Genomic DNA, 22840 nt, shown 5'->3' with positions numbered 1-22840 from the left:
GGGGAGAGTTCTTCTTTTTTTCTTTTATGGGCAGGCTCCAGCGGACCCTGTGATCAGCCACTATTTGCCATGCTCTTTGTCCTCTAGTTTGGACAAAGGAGGAAAAAAGATAAATCCTCCTTTGTAACAAAGTCAGCTGGCTGAGTGGACCGGGAGCTACGCCAACAGTTTGCTTGAAGGTATGCACACAGCCCATCCAGGACAGAGCAAACTGCAAAATCCCAGGCCCCAGAGGCAGAACCAAAGTTTGCTAGCATGCTTCGGTTCGGCGGTTCCCTCGAAGATGACAGAGACAGAGGCTGACAGAGAGAGTGAATTCTAAGGGCTAAGACCTGCCTGCTTTGCCATCTTGGATTTTCAGATCCACACTGTGGTGTGATCTCCACTTGCACGGTGATTTTGCGAGTTCTTATTAGAGTTTAATTCTTAATTATTCACTTCGTAGGTGATCTAAGGCCTCCTTCTGTGCACTCCCTCCTTTTCACATTCCAGTGCTAAGTAGAAGTGATGTTTTGCTTGTCTGTTCTTCTGAATTATCTATCTGGTGTGCACGAGAAATTAAGAGTAGACTTTGTCAAAGTATTTCTTTCGACAAGAATACTGGCCAGCTGACTTGCAAAAGTGTACCATTAGCCCCAAGGGGAAACAAGCCAAGGCAGTGCAAATGGATAGATATAAATTGATTTCCACTAGGCTGATGATAAAAATTATTCATTGCATCACCACCACCTCCACCACCATTGCTCCTACATTTTTAACATTCAGAAATTACAAAGCTCTTCCCACAGAGTATCTCATCTGATACCAATATTGGGATGCAGGCAGAGGTGGTATTATTCACCCAGTTTTATTGAAAAGGAAACTTGGGCTCAGGAAGTTCAAGTGATTTGTCCAAGGTCATGCAGCTAGTGACCTGAGTCCTCTGCGTCCAATCCTCGTGTTTATCTCTCTTCACCTTTTTTCTTAAGTACTATGCCTCATAGCTGCCATTCTGCATGTCTTCAAGAAACCATCCCCAAATTTCTCGATTAGAATCAATCTCCTCTATGTTTCCATAACGCCCTGCTCAAACCTTTATAGGCAACTGTAACTGTGTGACGCAGATGCCTATTTTATCTCTGGTAGACTGCAGGCTCCTGGAGGGCAGAGCTTAAGCCACATTTCATTTCCAGCACTCGTTGAGAATTGACCGTGTGCCCAGTACTATGCCAAACACTTTGCAGTCACCATATTCTTTAATTCAAAAGAGGAAATCTGGGAGGTAGATACCATAGTTATTCCCATCTGGAAAGGTGAAAAGTGAAACACGGAGAGGATGAATAATTTGACGAAGGCCACACAGTCAAGAAGCGTCAAAGCTAGGGTTTAAACCTGGGTGTTTTCTATTCCAAAGCCTCTGCCGGGACTTCACATCTCTCTCCCGCATTTTTAGTTGTGCCTGCACCTCCCTGCTGGTGCCTGGCGCCACCGCTGAGCATAGTAAGTGCTCAAGGATCATTTGTTGGAATAAAGAACAGAACAGGTCAAAGCAATACTTTTGAGAGCATTATCTTTATCAAAGAAGAAAAACAAGTGGAGAATGTCTGGGATGGGCGCGTGAGAAGTGTGTGCGTTGGGTGGGTAGGTACAAAAGACAAGGCTTGAAAGAAGTGAATACTGTATATGAAGTTATCCAAAGAGCAGCTGCTGGGGCTGCTGGACCAGCCGGGCTGCAGTGGACAGAAGGCAGGACAGGGGAGACATCAGAAGAGTGTGAGGAAGGAGAACCAGGTTGTGCCACCTACGGGGATTCGAACCTTCTATGCTGGATAATTCCACAGTGCAGCATGATTTATAAAGCCAGAGAGACAGAGAGAGAGAGAGAGAGAGAGAGAGAGAGAGAGAGAGAGAGAGAGCGTGCATGAGACCCTGAACTTCTCTCTTTTCAAGATTTTAAGGGAATCCCTGAGGTATTAATGGTAGAAGAAAAAGCTTAGACCTCCAGGTTCTCTGGTTGGGGGTCGGTTCTAACCAATTTCCACCATACTCATCCCTAACGGTGCTCATAATGAGAACAGAGAGTGACTCCAGGGTTCCATCTTCATGCAAATGCCAAACCTCTTTGAACAGTAGTTACTGTATTTTCAAATGCTATGTAAATTGATTGTGTGGTAACCAAATGGAGTGGCTCTATTCGAAAATTCAACTTAGTTGTCTAGATGGCTTAAAATGTTCTGCCCTCAGTCTTTTCTAAAAAACAAAAATGTCTTTCAGAAACAGGCAGGGGTCTGCAAATGACAATCTGCTTTGCATCGTAAAGGTAGCGAGTAGTCAATTATCTGACAGCAGAAGGGAGAGAAGGGAAATCCACTGGGGAATCGCCCCCCTCCCACTTTGCAGCATCCTTTTTCTTTATTAATTATTAAATGGCGATTCTTTCCTTGGTCAATCAACTCAAAGCTGTAAATGCTCATGTGAATCAATGTGCCGTACCCCAGGTGAAGTCTAGTTGAATTGAAGGCAGGAAGCAATCCTGCAGCGGTTGCCTTCCAATCAAGTAATTATTTACTACACTGCCATCTGTCTTTATTTCGCTAAGCCACCCGATCAGACACAGCAGTATCCCCGTGCTCTGAGATGGCCATAAATCGTGCTGTACTTACACAGAACACTTGACCGCAATATATTGCAAATCACGTTTCATCACTTTATTTCCTACCAGTACAACTGGGATTCTTTGTTGTAGTTGGCAAACTTGCTAAATACCCCTGGGAAGTAAGCAATATAAAATACCGTGTTTTTTTTTTAGTGTCGTCAGGCAATAAATTAATTTATTAAGAGACACTATCAGTCATCAGTATTGGATGAGTGGTTGCAGTGCACAAGTTAGAATGTTATGAGCATCGATCTTATTCATACAAACTTATTCTTCTCACATAAGCCTGTGATACAATATAGAAATAATTGTCATTAGCGGGTAAATTACCTATAAAGCTGATTTCTATTCACTGCTTTATTAACTACAGTATATGGGCATTCTGAATTGCTAATATTTCCTTTAAATTATAATCTGTGATGACACTGTGGTGCCTGTGTTGGAAAAGCCATGATGATAATCATTAACATAGCATAATGCAATACTTAAGATTTATCAGGCTCTTATTAAGCCCTGAATTAGAGCCTAATATAATGAAATGCAAGCCTATTTCTTCCAATTCAAAAATCTAATATGAGGTTTGTGTCGTAAATTACATAAACTTCAAAACAATGCATGGAAATGTGGTGTAAAGTTAATTTCTATCATTACGCTGTTGTTTTTCTGCCTGTTCTTCATGTATTTGTGTAACATTGCTTTTTTTCTTTACCCTAGATAGTCAGCACTTATAATTATTTTATTAGCATCCAACTGTATTTTCCCTTTCTTGACTAAGATGCAGAAATATTTCAAACATCAAAGTTGATTTAAATAGGATACATCCCTTGGGAAATTAAAAGGGGATGTAGTTCACTGCCAGGATTCTTTGAGAAATACTAGAAAATTTGTTTGCTGTATTGCTTTATAGAAATAAATTGATGGTGCCTTTTGGCAGATGGAACATTGAGGGGTGGAAGTGATATTTTTCAGCTACATCACATCTTTCGGCTTGAAGAGATCAACATAACATACCAAGCAAATGTATAATCTAAATACAAATTGTACTTTGCCTTGTAATTTTTTAGATGGGAAAACATTACAGCATGAAGGCGAGAAAAAACAATTAAAGTGAAACCTAGGAAGTTAACAACAGGAAAGGGCTCCTAATATTAGGTTCTTGTAATTGCCCTCAAAGTCGGGTTTATCTTATCGTAGATAGGCAGCCTCTATGTTGTCTTAGGAATACATGGCAACACCTTTGCCCATTCCCATCTTTCAGATTTCATGACTGCCTCTCATTAGGTTAGTAGTTGTTCTCTCTAGCCCTGCATTTTTTAAATTAATTAATTAATTAATTTTGAGACAGAGTCTCACTTTGTTGCCCAGGCTAGAGTGAGTGCTGTGGCACCAGCCTGGCTCACAGCAACCTCAGACTCCTGGGCTCAAGGGATCCTCCTGCCTCAGCCTCCCGAGTAGCTGGGACTACAGGCATGCGCCCCCATGCCCGGCTAATTTTTTTTTCCTATCTATATATATTAGTTGGCCAATTAATTTCTTTCTATTTATATTAGAGACGGGGGTCTCGCTCTTGCTCAGGCCGGTTTCGAACTCGAGCAATCCGCCCGCCTCGGCCTCCCAGAGTGCTAGGACTACAGCGTGAGCCACCGTGCAGGGCCCAGCCCTGCATTTTAAAAGGCAGAATAGTGGCTTCAAACAGACAGAGGTTTGCATAGAAGCTCTACTAATTACTAGCCTTGTGAATCTTGGGTAAGCTTCAATTTTTATCAGCTATAAAATGGGGATAATTTCTTCATAGGGGGGTTGGGACGATGGATGTTACATGTGAACATGAAGCATAAACATAATAGATGGCTCCTAAGTGCTCAAAAATGTTAACTATTTTTGCTACTCATGTATTTAGTCCTACTAGGAAGAAATATAAATTAATAATGAACACCAAGTGGGAGCTAGTATATCTGATCTAGAGACGTAAAAAGGTCTGTGAAAGAGAAAAGAGGCATAAAAAGGGAGGCTAAAGGTACCAGAAGACAGCCTTTATGCTGCAATTTTGCACAGGATGGACTCTACTCTCAGTTTTATTTTTTAAAGCTCTTTGTAATCATGGAGTATATATCATCAGATAGTGGCTCTCTTATACAGACATTTTATCTCTAGTTTTGCCTTCTTCCTCTTCCTCCCCTAAATCATGCCAGAATGGCTGTGTGACAAAATTCACCTAATCCATGCATATTCTCTTGCTACGATGGAGACAATCAGGAAACAACAAATGGAATCTGGATCCATCGGGCAAAATCCTTCACAAATCCCTTTTTCTTCCTGCTGAACCTACCCAGCGACACCCCAACGCTCCTGGACCTTGGAGACCAAATGCTGCCTGAGAAAACCAGACAGCCACAACTGGGTTTTCACCGTTGTAAGCCGATCACTTGCTGGACTCTTCTGCTCTCTTTCATTCCCCATCATGACTTTTAAAAAACTCTCAGTAGTATCTTCTCATCCTCAATGAGACCATGTCTCTCTTGTTTTTGGAAGAATACCATTGCTCCAGCTTCAGAGAAAGAATTGAGACCCTGTGCATGATCCCTGTCGATTTACCACTCCATTCTCACAACCCGTGTGACTCATCATCAGTCCTCGTCTCCTTTACGCTACTGTTAGAAGATGAAAGATTATTCTTGTTTCAGGCCACCTCTTCCATCCATGCCTCCCCCTTGATTCCTTGTCCCTCCTGGGTCCTTACTTTATGGGCCGTCCCTTCCTTTGCTTACATCTTACATCCCTGCCATTCTCTCGTGCCCATTTCCCCAGTCTGGAAACATGACTCAGTCTCCCATTCTAAGGTCTGTAAGTCTCCATAGTAAATCTCCTCAATCTCATTCCTGTCCTTACCATCCAAACTTCTCAAAATAGTTGGCTACATGCACACTCTCTGCTTGTCCATCTCACATTCCCTCCTCAACCCACTGCAATCTGGATTCTGACCACATTGCTCTACAGAGATTGCTCTCACTGAGAGTGTCTGTGTCATGTCAATTACATTTTATTTACCTTACTTTGCTTTTCTGCTGGATTTAACAATGTTGATTCTTCTCCCCATTTTGAGCACTCTACTCCCATGGCTGACATGGGAGACACCCAGACTCCTGATTAGTTTTCTGACCTCCCGTCCCTTCCTGGGGGCCTTTTTCCTGTGCCTTGGAGCTATCAACTACACAAACTCTTTGAGTTATATTTTCCAGGGTCGTGGTTTCAATTTTCACCTTAACTATGATGTCTTCTCTGTTAATCGGCTCCAGCTGCTATAACAAATACCACAGACTGGGTGGCTTAAACAACAGAAATTTATTCTCTCAAAGTCCTGGAGGCTGGAAGTCCAAGATCAAGGCATCAGCAGGACTGATATCATTCTGAGGCCAGTCTCCTTGGCCTGAAAGTGGCTGCCTTCTTGCCATGCCCTCACATGATTGCCCCTTGGTTTGTGTCCTAATCTCCTCTTTTCATAAGGACACCACTAATATTGGATTAGGGCGCACCCATATGACCTCATTTTACATTAATTACCTCTTTAACACATTGACCGCCACATTAGAAAAACAATTTTTTTCCCTGGGGCCATGATGTTTTATTAAAACAAAATGATCCTTTCTAATTTATTATTATTATTTTTTTTTTTAGTTTTTTTTTTTTGTTTTTTTTTTGAGACAGAGTCTCGCTTTGTTGCCCAGGCTAGAGTGAGTGCCATGGCGTCAGCCTAGCTCATAGCAACCTCAAACTCCTGGCTCAAGCAATCCTCCTGCCTCAGCCTCCCGAGTAGCTGGGACTACAGGCATTCGCCACCATGCCCAGCTAATTTTTTGTATATATATTAGTTGGCCAATTAATTTCTTTCTATTTTATAGTAGAGACGGGGTCTCGCTCTTGCTCAGGCTGGTTTCGAACTCCTGACCTCGAGCAATCCTCCCGCCTCGGCCTCCCAGAGAGCTAGGATTACAGGCGTGAGCCACCGCGCCCGGCCTAATTTATTATTTTTTATTGTTTTCTGTGGGTGAGTCACATGCCATGCAATCTATGTTTTTAGAATTAAATTGTCAATATTAATTGTAACAATAAGGACATCAACAATTAAGATTTTCGTGAACCAACTGCAGTGTTTTGCTTCATGAGTTCCTGGGCTCAAAACTAGCCTGAGTTAAATACAATTCCCATGGCAGTCGATGTGTTGAAGACCCTATCTCCAAATACAGTGGCATTCTGAGGTATGGGGGGTCAGAACTTCAACATGTGAGTTCGGTGGTGGAGGACATAATTCAGCCCATAGCATCTCCTAAATCTATATCTCTAGCTTAGATTTCTCCTTCAAAACTAGGACTATCTATTTGCCCATTGGACATTTCCAGTAGGATTTTTCCATAGGAGATTGTTTAAAATTGAGTGAGACATCTGCTCAATAAATCATATCCTTCCTCTTGTGTTTCCCATTTCCATTGGTATTCCCCCAGTTGGCCAAGGAGTTTTTGTTCATTCCTCCTTTTCCCATATCCCATATATCCAATCAATTCCCAAATGCTACTCTTTGTACCTCTGAACTACCTCTCAATTCTGTCCTTTTCACTCCATCCTTCCTGTGGCTGCCCTAGTTCAAGCTGTCACCTTCTCTTGCTTTGATTATCACGAATTCTTCTTGGTGCGTCTCTGTTTCCATTCTAGTCCTGAGTCCATGCCCCGTGTAACTGAAAGAGTATGAGATCTAAAACCCAAGCTTGACCATGTCACTCTCTCACTTAAATCTCTTTGATGGTCCCTCATCATCTACATATATGGTCCATACTTTTTAATATAGCAAATGAGGCTTTTAAAGCCTGGATCCTCCTGATATCGTCAGCCGCATGTTTCACTACTGTCTACTTCATGCTTTTCACTTCAGTGACACTAAACTGCATTTGACTGCCCATGTGTCCCACTCCTCTGTGATCCCATGTCTTCACCTTTGCGGGTACTCTCCTCTTTGCCAGGAATTCATTCCCCAAACTCTCTCCTATTTTTCTCTTCATCAACATTGCCTTGTTAACTCTTATTATCTAACAAATCTCAAATCAAAGGGAACTCCCCTGAGAAAGACCTTTTGGCATTAGGTACTCCCTCTTTCTTTCTCTTACTTTCTTATTTATACCTATTATCACACTAATAATATACCACTTCCCCTATTAGGCTGTGATACTCTTTAAGGGTATATACAGAATTTAATAAACTTAGTCCACCCAGTACCTGTACCCCTATTATGCCTGGTACATAATTGGCAACTCAAAAGGCACGCTTTTGTCTTAATGTCATGGCTTAAGTGGACTCTGTTGTGAAGTTCAGCTGACCAGATAAGTCATGAATTTGTGTCCTGTTCCAATCTTCAAGTAACTCCTTAAACGTGTTCTTTATTTTATACGCTAGAGAGTATGTTTAAATTCTACGACTAAGCAAGTATACCAGTTCTCTACAGGGAAAAAACAAGAGAGTCACTAATCTGAATTAGTGTTTCTGCCTCTGACTTAGATTAGTGATTCACAGCATGATACATTCAGGCTCATTTCCATGTTAGCTACAAACCAGTTCATAGATTCTTAAAAGCAAAATACATGTTTTTCTGAGGAAAAAATTAATCTTCATTTTCTGAAACATCTTGCAGAGATTAATTTGGCAGGTTATTTTACTGAAGGCGTTTATTTTCCTTGATGTTGGCTTTGAGGTTTTGTGATAAGAACAATAATTGATGACCACTTTGAATTACTCTGTATTCCTGGTTAGCACGTCCAAGGCTACTTGTGTTAGCAATGGAGAAGGTCACGGAGGACGTGTATGTGCCATGGGCCAGCACTAGAACGTGAGATCCGTTGTTAGGAAGGTTTGTACTGTGCACTGCTCTAGCCTCACCATCTAGAACAATGCCAGGCACAGAGTAGGTTCTCAATAAACACTCGCTGGTTGAATAAAGAAAGTACATACCTTGAACCTGAAGAACCTGAGAGATGTCAAACCCTTGGCTGATTCTGACTATGACCACGCCAATCTCAAAATCGAAAGCATCGCTGAAAGAAGAAGCAAAGTGGTTAGTGTTTTGAACAGCTCCTTCCATCCTCAAGATTTGCATTAATATTACACATATTTCTAGGATTTTGATGTAATGAAAATTAAAATCCACTTTAAAATCCACTATTAAATCCACTATCCACTATTAAAATCCACTTTAGGTTATAGCCAAGAGCTGATGCCTTTTGCGTTTGTTTGTTTTCCCTTTGTGTCTTTTAAAAATATATTCTGGGTAGAGGTAACTAAATCATTCACTCTGTGACCAATTTATTCAAATGAGACTGTCATCTAGAATTTTGATTAAGAGCTTGTCACATACTTACAAAATAATTGAATCTTTTATAAATGAGCAAAATAATCAATGATATATTTATAACAGAGAGTTTCTAGGCTGCAAAAACCCTTTGGAATTATTAGCCAACCTCTCCAAGGATGACTCCTTTTTTTTTTCTTTTTTGAGACAGAATTTTACTCTGTTACCTGGGCTAGTGTACAGTGGCATCATCATAGCTCATAGCAGCCTCAAACTCTTGGGTCCAGCAATCCTCCTAACTCAGCCTCCATAGTAGCTGTGACTACAGATGCATGCTACCATGCCCAGATAAGTTTTTTTATTTTTTGTAAACATGGGGATCTTGCTTTAGGTTGGTCTGGGATTGAGCAATCCTCCCACCCCAGTCTCCCAGAATGCCAGGATTACCTCCACCTGCAACATTTCTGACATCAAGTTCATGGTTGAAAACATCTCCAGTTCCTCTAAGGAACTTTTACCATTGACTCTGGACAGTCCATTTGGAAAAACACTTTTTCATGGCAACACTATGTGGCTGGTTCCTGTGCCTTCTCTATATCTAATTCAATGGAATTAGATTATATAGAAGAGAAAGAAAGTCTCTCTTTCCTTTATCTTTGTTCTTGTGGCATATATTTTTTCTGGTCTTAAATCTGAAAGCACGTCAATTAATAATTTGAGTCATTTGAAACTTTTTCTTTGAGAGTTCTTTTGTTCAATCTTCCGTGGACCTGAAACCTGGGACCCCTTGCCAGTAGGTCATTTTCCCCCAGAAACAATGAAGTTTGTGATTGTTCCACCGCATGCAAACATGTTTCCAACAATCAAAGTACACCTGAATTTTTCAGATAATGATATAAATAAGTTCAGTGCAATATGAATATCTACTCACGATTCAAGCCATAAACAATCTTTACTTAGCAAAATAGCTCCACTCTAATACAAGTTGCCACAAAGCAAATTCTTCAAACACAAATCTTGTTTCTAATTGTCCATGATTACACAGTGTGCTCCACAAAAAACAAACACACAAACAAAAAAACCCCCTGGATTCTGTTAGGTTAGGTTAGGTAGAACAATGGCTTCCAAAGACAGCCTAATCCCTGGGATCTGTGAATATGTTTTTTGCGCAGCAAAAGAGACTTTGTAGGTGCAGTTAGGTTAAGGACTTTGGAATGGGGAGATTATTCTGGATTATACAAGGGTACCTAAAAGTGAAATTAAGAGGCAGAAGAGGAAGTCAGAGCAATGTGATATGAGAAGGACTTGACTGGCCACTGCTGGCTTTAGAGATTGAGGAAGGGGACCTTAGCCATGCCTATCTGAGGGAAGCTTCTAGAAGCTAGAAAAGGCAAGGTAAGACATTTATTCTAGAGCCTCCCAAAGGAAATGCAGCCTAGCCCACACCATAATTTCAGCTCAGTGAGACCCATGTCAGACTTCTAGCCCATAGCACTGTAAGAAAATAAAGTTGTATTGTTTTAAGCTGCCTCATTTGAAGTAATTTGTGTTTGCAGCCATTGAAAACTAATATATCCAGATTCTAATTTAAATTAGAACATACTTACAACTATAACAGAGATGTAACATGTTTTAGTCAAATAAAAACAGTAAAATACTATACCGTTACAAAATATTCCTGGTTAACAATAGTACCGTGCTTTACTTTAAGTCATAAAGCAACAAAATATTGGGAAGGGAAGTGGAATACAGATGCAGGATTGCCTTCCTTCTGTATTAATCCCACTGCTATGGTAGTGAAGTCATTTAACTTTACTAATACTAACTAAAGTCATACTAACTTTACTAACTCAGCTAAGTTTTATGTTACTACAAATTTGAGCCACCTTAGGAATGAACTTTACTACCGCTGAGAAGACCAATTATTAATTTGTTGTAAAACCCAGAGGCTCCCTTGGTTCAGTATTACTGGGTTTGATTATTTTGGTCCCTTTTCATTTCTAGAATGTTTAGGGTGGTGGAAAGGTTGGCAGACAATCCCAGGTAATTCTGTACCAAATAATGGGCTCTTTGTTTGAAGATTTACACATTTCTTCCTATTTACTTAATTCTTTTCCCTCTACCCTTTTCTTTTCCAAGAGGATGAAATGAAGATGAAAAATCTGGATAACAGAGGGCAGACCTAATCCATTTCCAAGAATGTCTGGTTAGCAACTGACAGTGATTCTAAATACGTAAATATGCTATTTGCTGCACCTGGTAAAACTGATCCTGATGACCTGGTTTAGCTTTAACCTACTGAACTTATACCACCAGCAGGAGCCAGATGGCAGCACATGACATTCAGGGTTTATATATCTGGGAAACACAGTACACTTAATACATAGTCTCCTCACATTAGAAAGACTGTTAAGTGAATTTCTGTTTGGTCAGTAATGCCTATAATTTCAGAAAATGAAAATTATTTTCTTATGCTTCTTTTCAATAGAACAAAGAATGCTTTCGTTAATGTGTTTTGTAAATCTGCCCCAAATAATGATAAATGTGATGCTCATTCTAACAGGAGCAGAGGAGATAAACTGCTATAAGAAACACTAAGCATACGCTTGTTTCGAAGGTGTGAGAACTTCTCCCCTGTGTAGTATGGACTCTTAAGTGCAGCCGTACCTCTCAGGGCCTGTTCTGTGTCCTGTAGCGTGAAATCAGAAGGCAGCCAGATCCCAGACACAGAAAACCTTCCATTTCCAGAGGTTTTTAGATAAAAAGATGGCCTCTTGGATATAGCTTACACTGCCCCTCTTGTTTCTGGTTGAGTATTTTCAAGCCTACAAGAAAGTCTAAAGTTTCTAGAATGTTTCTCTTCCTATGTGTAATTTATTTTCTCTTATTCAACAGAAGGAACCAATCCAGGTAATACTTTGGGTATATATGTGCTTTTAGAGGCAGCATAGTACTATAGTCATGAGTTTAAACTTTGAATTCAGATAGTCCTGGGTAGAAATCTCAGCTCCATCATTTACTACACTTTGTGATTTTTTTAACAGGTTACCTAATTTTTAACATTTATGTCTCCACTTATAAAATGGGACCAATAATTGTATTTACTTCAAAGGCTTCTTTTTTTTTTTTTTTGAGACAGAGTCTCGCTTTGTTGCCCAGGCTAGAGTGAGTGCCATGGCGTCAGCCTAGCTCACAGCAACCTCAAACTCCTGGGCTCAAGCAATCCTTCTGCCTCAGCCTCCCGAGTAGCTGGGACTACAAGCATGTGCCACCATGCCCGGCTAAGTTTTTCTATATATAGTAGTTGGTCAATTGATTTCTTTCTATTTTTTAGTAGAGACGGGGTCTCGCTCTTGCTCAGGCTGGTTTCGAACTCCTGACCTTGAGCAATCCTCCCGCCTCGGCCTCCCAGAGTGCTAGGATTACAGGCGTGAGCTACCGCTCGGCCTTCAAAGGCTTCTTATAAGAATTAAATGGAATCATTCATGTTAAGTATGTTAACCTGGTGCCTGCTAGTCCTCTGAGGCTGCGGTCCCCAAATCTCAGGCCACAGACTGGAGGTGAGCAGTGTGTGAGTGAGCAGTTTCATTTGGTATTTATAGTTACTGTCTCCCATCACCCACAGATGGGACTGTCTAGTTGCAGCCAAATGAGCTCAGGGCTCCCACTGATTCTACACTATGATGAGTTGTATAATTATTTCATTATCTATTACAATGTAATAATAATAGAAACAAAGTGCACAATTAATGTCATGCGCTTGAATCTTCCTGAAACCACACTTTCTGAACCACCTAAAACCACCCTGTCTGTGGAATAATTGTTTTCCATGACACCGGTCCCTGGTGCCAAAAAATTTGGGCAGCGCTATTGTAAGATCTATCATTATTACCTGTGCCCTAAGACTCTTCAAATATTTAGCTATTAGATGGTCACGTACCATCTAAGACTCTCATTCTGCACCCAATCCGACGCTGCTACACCTGGTAGCAGAAGCACCTGGCAAATGGGAGCCTCCTATCAGCAGAGAGAGATAGAGACATAATGGGTCTCTGGGACAGTAAATGAATTATCCAAGGCTCGGAAGAAGACAATGACTGAGTTGGGCACACCAGCCAACACAAGATTCCAGGTGTTTTGAAGGAAAAATTTCTCCTTACCTAGCGGTCCTTTGCTTTTAATCTTGTGAATAGATTTTAAAGTTATAACTCTAAACATTTACTTTTCTCTTTGACACTAATGCTTCTCCCACCCTGCCTCCTCTGACACTCTGATTCCCTCAAGTTCTATTATTAGTGATGTTTTTTTTTCACTTTGGGGAAGGATTCAGAGCATCAGGGGAATGTGCTCTTCTCAGGCAATTTAATCCAGCACAACAGTGTGATGCGGAGTACAAGTTATGTACTGCCCCGATTAGTGCTTTATAAACAAGACCGTGTCTCGGAAGCCATCACTTACTGGATGATTCCCACGTAGTTCTCAATCTCTGTCAGCGGAGCCTTCCTCCAGTTTTTTTTATATCCAACCACCAGAGTGTTTGGTTTCATTCTTCCTAAGCCTGAGGCCTAAACAGAGGACATAAACACATGGGTAATCCTTACCGTACTGGGGAGCTACCACCACGAATGAAAAATAATATCCCAAAGAGCACTGAAGTAATGTTCTGAAGATTCTGAAGATTAGATTACATTTTAGTGCATGTCCTTCATGCCCGTACTCAACCATAAAATAGAGAGATTAGTTCTAAATCATCTCAGCCATAAATGGATTTTAGATGACAGAAATGTAACTTTTCTAAATTAGCAGTCATTTGCATTTCTTCTGACACACTCATTAAAATGGTTCAATAATTTAAAATCAAGGGAGGGTCAGCTTAACTGTTGCTATGCATGTTGTAACTTAGTGGTTCAAAGCTCGTTTCCACCTGCTATATCCGTAATGTCATTAGCAATAAAATTCATGTTTGGAAAATTCTTACATAAAAGGATCACTGAAAACTCTACTTATATTATTTATTGAAGAGTGACTGAACTATGTTTCCCAAACCTGATCCTCTTGCATGACAGTATCATTAATAGACATCTTCTATGTCAGAAGTTTTGTTTCTCCCCATTAGATGACAGGATATGGCTTCCAATTAATCAAATTTAATTTGGCAATAATATGAAGCACCTATTAATTGCAAAGTGCTTCATTAGGTGTGGTGTGAGAGTAGTTAGGCACATTCTTTGGACTTAAGGGGCCAGATATGGTGGAAGGGACAAGACATACACAAATAATTCTAACATAAGTAGAAATGCAATAGAAATGCATATGGAAGCACAAAGGAAGAAAACTTGAACCAGGATTCACGGTCAGTTTCGTGGGAGGGAACATGGCATTTGTTCTGAGTCTTGCAGGATGATTAGATGTTGGTGGGTGAAGATAAGGAGAGCAGTGGGAGTGACAGAAGACCATTCTGAGTCAAGGGAATAGTGAAAGAAGTGACCGGAGTTTGACATTTAGAGGAGACAGTGGCAAGTGGAAGGAGATGGGCAGTGATGGAAGGTTGCTGAAATAAACTTTGTCTCCAACAGTGTGTTGCTCTTAGCCCAGCAGCTCCTTAGAGCATTATCTGGGCCTTGGCAAATGTGTGGCAGCATGGATATATATAGTCTTTCCATGAGGATGTGGTAACGTGTGCCATCATTTCTTAGATGAAAAGAAGGCTTTACCCAAACTGATGTAGTCGGCAGTGCTTCCTTTAATACCACTCTGTCCTGCCTTTTGCCCTGACCCCTCTGTATTCCAATTTTATTTGAAGAAATGTGTGTGAATTTATGCATGTTCAATTATTTTTTTTCACCATTTCTTCCAGATTAATATAAGATTTCTTATCTATACCTATGTATTTTCTCTCCCTACTCTTATTCTATGTCTATATTCCCATTCCTAGTTGAAAATGTTCTTATTTTACAAATATTTTCTGTGACAATTTTATATTAAATGTGTAGCCCTTCCAACATATTTAAAGAGCTGCTGAAAAGTAACGCGCTACTGAAAGAAAAATCAGCATCTTGCAATAACACCTATTTCCATGGTTTAGTAAATTAATAACAGATGAAAAGAGGCTCATTGGGGGTAATAGGTCTTTCAGAAATGGCTTCTTTGCATGTGCAGCTACTTCGAAAGTGTTCTTAAGGGACATTAGAGACAGGAATACATCGCGTACTCTTAATCTCCACAATAGTGTAGTTTAACCAATATTTTTTCTTTCCTGCCTGCATAAGCATCAGAGTTACCTGGATACAGTCCTGAATCCTGACACTCCTAAACATGGCAACTCTGAAAGCCAAATGCACCATTTGGTATAAAAAGAATCAGGACTTTTCAACCATATTAAAGCCAAAATGTTTAGAAAGGCAAGCTCTACAATTTCTGAGGGCCTGTTGGATTGCTTTAAGGATTCTTTGGCACTCTAAATTTATGAAGATTGCAAAGAGAAAAAGTTTTCATATACTTACTATTGAAGAGATAAAGAAGGAGAGGAAAAAGGAACGAACAAGGGAGAAAAGACTGTGGGATTTAAGGTTGAGCTGTAGAGATTATTACATTTTATTCAACATTCTGGAAATAATTCAGGAGGATAGGGAGATTTTACGCCCAGATCACCATGCATTCATTTAGTTGAGCCTAGCAGCTGCCCTCACACCATTTGCAAAAGAAAAAAGGAAAAGAATGCCTGACTTGAGGGTTGCTATAAGCAATAGGAGATGTAAAAATAGTTTGAAGTTTCAATAGAATCCTGAATGTCGTCAACCACCAGAACAAATTTGCATTTCAATACATATGGGGGCAGAATGTATGCTGGTGGCCAAAGGCAACTTAATTTCCCATTTCTGGTGTATCATTCATAGTTCATTGTAATAGAACTTCTCTGCTTTTGTTCCAGCTTTGCCCATCCCCAGGAATTCGAAATGAATTCCTTAACCATCAGCATTGATCTCCGATGCTGGGCTGCCTAACCATAGCCACTCACTTTGACAGCCTTATTAACATGGAGCACTAATTGTTTTTTGCCTCTGTGCTCATTCCCTCAACGCCGGCCTTACCTGAAGGAGACTTCGGACACCATCTCTGAAACAGTCCGCTGCCACCGCAGCATAAAAAGCCTTGATTTTGTTCTTTATAAGCCAATCCTGTTTCTTCGCCATGCCACTGTTCATCTCCTTAACACACAGCTTGCGTGGTCCCTGTCCGACACAATGAAATATTGTTGAGAAGCCCTGCTGTTATACATCACACCGCTGTTGTTTCCTAAAGCACAAACATAGCCAGCAATGCCCCATTGAGTTAAGACACGGGAAAGAGGGGAAAACACCTTGCTAACCAGAGTTCACAGGGATCCAACCTTTTAGAGAGGACCTGTGCTACTTAACACCGTTCACTTTCCACCCAAAATACCCAGACCCATTAACACCTGCTTAATTAACTGCCTTGCTCTGAATGAGAGGAAGAGCTGGGGGCATGATCACAGGTGAGGAAATACTAAAAACAGGAGTGAAGAGGCTCAGAGGTTCAGGATGAATACACAATCAACCTTTGACCCAGCAGCCAGAGCCGCTTTTAGGAACATCAAAGATCTCAGCTAGAGGCCATTTTCAAGAAAACGAACAGGGCTCTTGCGAGGCAGAACATGGTGAGCTGCAAACCCGGCTGTGAGTTGCACACCTTGACAATTCTATTTGGCTAATGCTTTGCTTTTTTGTGTGGTAAAAATATCCTTGTACCACGTTTCCCTGTGTAACGTAGACACATTTCCACTCAAATAAGCTAGCATTTCCTTGTCATTCAATGCATTTGGTGGGGAGCAAAAGCTCACATACCTATGACAGAAGAAGAGTGGAAGGAGTGAAGAAAGAAGGAGGCAGGTGTTGTGATGGTAGATAATTTATACTTTATAATTTCAAGATTTAGTTCTGGAAACTCATTTTCAACTAAAACTTCTATTTTTGTTTCTACTTCCTTAAGAATACAAGCTAGCTCTTTCTTTCTCATGTTTTAATTCAACCCAAAATATATTTCTGGCTGTCTACTGGGTGTCTGAAAAGGTATTAATCTACTATTTTCCCAGGAAATTCTTTTAATTCATAGAGAAATCTGAATTTTGTTGAGATGTTTTAGATTTCATATGAATCGCCTGGGATCTTGATTAAACGCAGTCTGTGGGTCTAGGGTGGGGCTCCAGATCTTGCATTTCTAACAGGTGACAGGGATGCTGCCGGTCCTTAGACCACACTTGAGTTGCAGTCTCAGAGGGTCTTGGGTTGGAGAGAAAAGGCATAGCGATGCATGAGGAAAAGGTCCAGGCTTTGGGGTCAGGCAGAACTGTTCTCAAATCTAAGCGTGGCCACTTCAGAGGTAATTGATTATCTCTGAGCTTTGATATCTTATTCTGACAATGGGGACAAACTCTATGCTGCAAGATTGTTTTAGGTAGTAATAATAAGGTACCTAGTACAATGTCTGGAAAATTTTAATTACTCATCTAAAGCTGATTTTTATTATCTTAAATGAGTGTTTACAATCTCATCGAAGCCCTAGACCTAATTCCATCACTGTGTTTGTTCTCTAACAGAGCTGAAAGAACATTGAACTGGGAGTCAGGATGTTAGGTTTAGATCTGGCTTTGGCACTGACTGATTGATAGCCTGGGTATGTCATTTGTCCTCGCTTGACATACGTTCTACATCTATGAAAATAAGGCAATTGCCTGGGTTAACACTGCCCAGTATGATAGCCCATAGCCATAGGTTGCTATTGCGTATTTGAAATGTGGCTGGTCCACACTGAGATGAGCCAGAAGCATAAAATACATGTTGGATTTCAAAGTACCAGAAAATATATAATATATATATATCTCATTAATGTTATATTCATTGATAGATTTATTGCATATTGCAATAGATTCATTGCATGTTGCAATGATAGTATTTTGAATGTATAGGGTTAAAAAAAACCATTTCTTTTTTCCTTTTTAATTGGCTACTAGAAATTTTTAAGTTACCTATGTGGCACATATTATATTTCTGTTATTTTAATCATAGATGATCTCTGGTGTTCCTTTAATTTTAATATTCTATTTAAATTGGATCAGTTTCTTTATATATTTATTTTTTTCAGTATATATTCCAGATCCTGATAGCTTTTCGAAAACAGTTTGGATAACTTTACAATTAAAGGAAAGTTAAAAAAAAACCAAAAAAATTCAATGAAGATGAAAAAGGCAGAGAGATAGGGAGGATAGTTACTAAACCAGACGACCTAGTCTGAGAAAAGATATGTCATTATAAATCAAATTTAGCTCAGGTTTCCAGACTCTGAATAAATTTTGAGTCACTAGTTTTTCCTTGGGTATTCTAGACTTCAACTGCAAAAAGAAAGAATATTTTATTCAAGGAATCTCAGCGGTAACAACAGCTATTAGATAGAAGAATAACCAACATCTAGGAAAGATGTTGGATCATCAGTATATTGAGTTGTATCACATTGACTATGAACCCCTGGGGAAAATGGCATTTATTTATATAAATACAGTCTAATGTATGTCTATTAGTATTACAAAAATCCAGATAAAACATTAATTGTGACAGAGAGATTTACTTTAATGCCTACATTTGCCATATTGAGAAGTCATAAAAATATTTCATGCAGAATCTTTCTTTGCTAAAAGCGATTATAATATCCTTGTAGTTCACTTATTAATGTGAGGCAAGGAAGGCTGCAATACAAATGTAGTAAGAATAAAACAAACTAACAAAGAGGGAAGGCATACTGGAATGCAATTATTCAACATTCAAATATGTCATAGTCACAAAAATGGATTTTACAAATGGATTTTACTACCCTATTATAATATTATACAGATTAGTTTCTATTGGAATCCAAATTATGAGTATATAAATTAATTTAGGATTTGAACAAAGAAGCTTTAAAAATCTTGTATATATTATAACTTTGACATTGATTGAGAAAGGGGTAGTCTACATTCATACCATCCTGAACATGCCCAATCTCATCTGATCTTGGAAGCTAAGCAAGGTCAGGCCTGGTTAGTACTTGGATGGGAGAAAGGGCTAAAGAATTTCTAATTTCCTCTGGAGAAGGAGTTGATGTGACACTACTTCAAATAAATGAATATTATGAAAAATAGTTTGCAAAGAAGTTCCTACACCATTAAGATCAAACAGAGGAATTTGGGCCAAGTGCAATGTTCTTTCCAATTTTATCTTTTAAAACATTGAGAATCTTGTCTGCCTTTGTTTTCATTGGTGCTCTGGTTGGAATTGTGGAAAAGAGAATTTTTCCCTTACTGATTGGGTCCATATTTTATGTCACCATGAAATCCTGGTGCCCATTTGTAGGTCATTTTATTTTTTCTGTATTTGGTCATGTCACTACTTTATTAAAATCAGAACAGAGGCTCATTGATGAAAGGAGAATACATGCATCTGAAAAGAATACATTTTGTTTTGGTGAATGTGAAAGTTGGGATTAAGAGGAGGTTGAAGTTAGAAGCAAAAAATGAGAATTTGAGTTTCCTCTGTGTTATCTGGGTTTGACTTTGCCCTCCATATCCCTGCAGAGTCAGGAGATGGGTGTCTCCTTTGAGTTTTCTTGAGAAATTCTCAAAGAGAGCTTTAGGTTTCATGAAGGGATATTTTATAAATTTTTAGGAAAAAAAAAGCAAGGGAAACAGTAAGAGTGAAATTTTAAGAGGGGCTCTGCATGAGGAAGCTGGTCAGAAGTTAACCCATCTTCTCCTTGACAATTCGGGAAGACAATCGAAGTTTAAAGCAATGTTAAAGAGTGGGAAAAACATGAATCAAAATAGATTTACATCTTGGTACCCATGTGTGAAAGGACAAGAAGAATACGCATAAAACTCAGACAACATTGCCCCTAGAGAGAGAGAGAGAGCTGGGGGTCTGAAGTGGTCATACAGGGGACTTCAGCTTGACATGTGATGGTTTATTTCACTTAAATGGTGAGTGGAAGCATTTTTGAACAAAAATGTTAACAGTTATTAATTAAGAGAGGTAGACTATAAATCTCATTTGATTTTATATAGTGGAGCCATATGAAATTGTCGGAATTTAACAGTTTTGCTCTTCAAAAATGCAATTTTCACATGATTCAACTTAATTAATATTTTCGTAATGTTTCAAAAATAAAAAAGAATCGATTTTTTTTTTTAAATCTTATTTTCCAGCCACCAACAAAAAAGACACCACTTGTAGACTTAAAAGCCTTTTGTAATTTTAAGAAAAAAAAAATCCAGAAAAGAGGTAAGTGGCATATTTCTGGAGAATAATGGCTTTATCTGATTTGAGTTCCAAATCCCAGATTAGTCAACTTTCCCAGATAAATTAGTCAACAATTAGTCAACAATCCCAGATTAGTCAACAATCCCAGATAAATCAACTTTCGATCTTTAAAAGTATATCAATTTTTGAATTTTTTTTTTTTTTGAGACAGAGTGTCACTCTGTTGCCCTGGCTAGAGTGCTTTGGCGTCAGCCTAGCTCACAGCAACCTCAAACTCCTGGGCTCAAGTGATTCTCCTGCCTCAGCCTCCCGTGCAGCTGGGACTACAGGCATGTGCCACCATGCCTGGCTAATTTTTTCTATATATTTTTAGTTGGCCAATTAATTTCTTTTTATTTTTCAGTAGAGATGGGGTCTCACTCTTGCTCAGACTGGTTTCGAACTCCTGACCTTGAGCGATCCACCCGCCTTGGCCTCCCAGAGTGCTAGGATTACAGGCATGAGCCATCACACCCGGCCTTTAATTTGTTCTAACTGAAAAAAATCCTTGCCTTTAAATGCAAAACATAATTATGGGAGAGAGGGGCTGCTGCAGCGTGAGGCCTTCTCACATGGGAAACACAAGTGTGAGCGGATACCATGAGATTTTTAGAGGTGATGTGCCCAGAAAATTAAGGGCACATAAACTCAAACTAAGTTATCTGTGATGATTGGTTTGATTCTTTTTCCATCTACTATAAATGACATAAATGAGGAATCTCATAGACAAAGGCAGTGCTTGTGTATATCAGGATACCTCAGTCTCCTGAGTAGCTGGGACTACGGGCACATGCCACTATGTGTCCAGCTAATTTTTTCCTATTTTTTTGTAGAGACCAGGAATCATTATGTTGCTCAGGCTGGTCTTGAACTCCTGGCCTCAAAAGACTCTACCACCCTGGCCTCCCAGAGTGCTGGGATTACAGGTATCACCCACTGTGCCTGTCCTATTTGCAACTCTTGACTGAATACTTGCCTTTTGCTGAACCCGCTGAACTTGGATATGCTCAGAAACATTAGGGGATACTACAAGGTGGAGTCCTACTCCCTCTAGTCTTCCTAGTGATAGAAATGAGGAACAGAAGAGCAAAATTACTTACATATTGAATATAAAGCCACTTGAGATACAAGTATATCATTTATTTATTTTCTCCAACCCTTTAGTTCAAAGGAGAAGGATAGACAATATTTTAAAAATTACCAAGTTGAATTCTTTAAAATGAGTCCCCTTTGTCTTGATGAAGGGCCCCGCATTTGAAATCCGTAGGCTGAGTAGGAAAAAGGCAGGAAGAGGGAGGAGTTCTGATGGCTGTGAGCATTAGTTGGATAGTTGCAAGGCCAAAGCAGGTGCTTGGGGCCCAGCAAAGAGTTTAAATTTCTTAATCTCAATTTCAGCAGCTTCAAGGGCCGTGACCTCTGGCCCTTTACAAACACCATGGGTGCAGGAAATGGCAGCAGAGGCCACAAGCTTTCCATCTGCCCACCAACATTAAAATGCCAGTGGGTTCTGGGTCTGGCTCCTTTTTGGTAGTGTGACAGCACTTTGAGCAAGCACTTCAGTAGCTGAAGGCCACCAGAGTGATGGGGCACAGAGCCTGCTGTCCCATGATTAATTGGGTGGGAGTACATTTCTCACTGTTCCATCATGATCAAACTGCTGCATACCTAACAACCTCAAAATCCAGTGTCTGGACCTGTTTTTTTTTTTTTTTTTTTTTTTCCTGCAAGAGGGTATGCTTTAGGTTTTTGTAGATGGTAATATATTTCTGGAATGAAAATGGCGACTGCAGCACACCAAAAATAATGATAATGACAATAACAATATCAACAAGAACAACTAAAATTAAGTGAGCATTTACTATTTGACAGACATCAAACTCAGCACTAGAAAGCTTATATAATTCTCACAGCAATCTTGTGACACAGGTGCTATTTTTATTATTTTCATTTTATAACTGAGAAAAATTGAGGCCAGAGAGACCAAAATTGTGTGCCTAAGGGACTCACAGCTAATATGTGATTCGGAAACAGTGAACCTGACTGTTATTCTCAAAAGCCTATAAGCACCAGCTTCCTAGAGTTAAACACAAAATTGTCATTCTCTTAATCATCATTACTATTTAACATTTTCCACAAAGTTGGCCGAAACATCACCCATGGTGCTTTTGGGAAAAAAAAAATTTCTAATGGTATGCTGACTGCCTCCACATCCCCTTCCATCTGTTTCTTTGCAAAGATGATTGACGACTCAGCCTGGAGTCTAGAAATGCTGACAACATCTGCAGCCCCAGGAGCTCACAGAAAGTAACTAACTGGAAAGTCATTAACTGATGCAGTAACTATTTTCTGTCCCCAAGAGAACCCTGGCACCCGGGAGCAAGACTCTTGGGCCCTCCATGGAGAGACCAGCATGGTAATGTATAATGTGGTCCAACCAGGGCCATTGGAGGCACCGACTAAGGAAGCTACTTCTGATGAAATGATATTCCAGCATCATGCTCCTTTATCATAGTTAAAGCATCAAAGAGT

The 22840-nt window shown here is 39.8% G+C and overlaps 1 protein-coding gene across 3 annotated transcripts in view; it reads right to left on the bottom strand.

Annotated features, from left to right (window-relative positions):
- SLC12A1 (solute carrier family 12 member 1) overlaps positions 1-22840 on the bottom strand; it is a 92600-nt gene that overhangs the window by 23573 nt on the left and 46187 nt on the right. For all 3 annotated transcript variants that reach the window (XM_076004333.1, XM_076004332.1, XM_012763537.3), the window contains exons 18-20: positions 16058-16198; positions 13425-13531; positions 8630-8712 (exon numbers count right to left, since the gene is read on the bottom strand). In XM_076004333.1, coding sequence (XP_075860448.1) covers positions 8630-8712; positions 13425-13531; positions 16058-16198 — 331 coding nt within the window. The remainder of the gene's footprint in view (positions 1-8629; positions 8713-13424; positions 13532-16057; positions 16199-22840) is intronic.

The sequence above is a fragment of the Microcebus murinus genome, chromosome 6 (genome assembly GCF_040939455.1).
Source record: "Microcebus murinus isolate Inina chromosome 6, M.murinus_Inina_mat1.0, whole genome shotgun sequence".
Lineage (NCBI taxonomy): Eukaryota > Metazoa > Chordata > Mammalia > Primates > Cheirogaleidae > Microcebus > Microcebus murinus.
The sequence above is the reverse complement of the archived record's forward strand: the minus strand, read 5'-3'. Positions and strand labels throughout refer to the sequence as shown.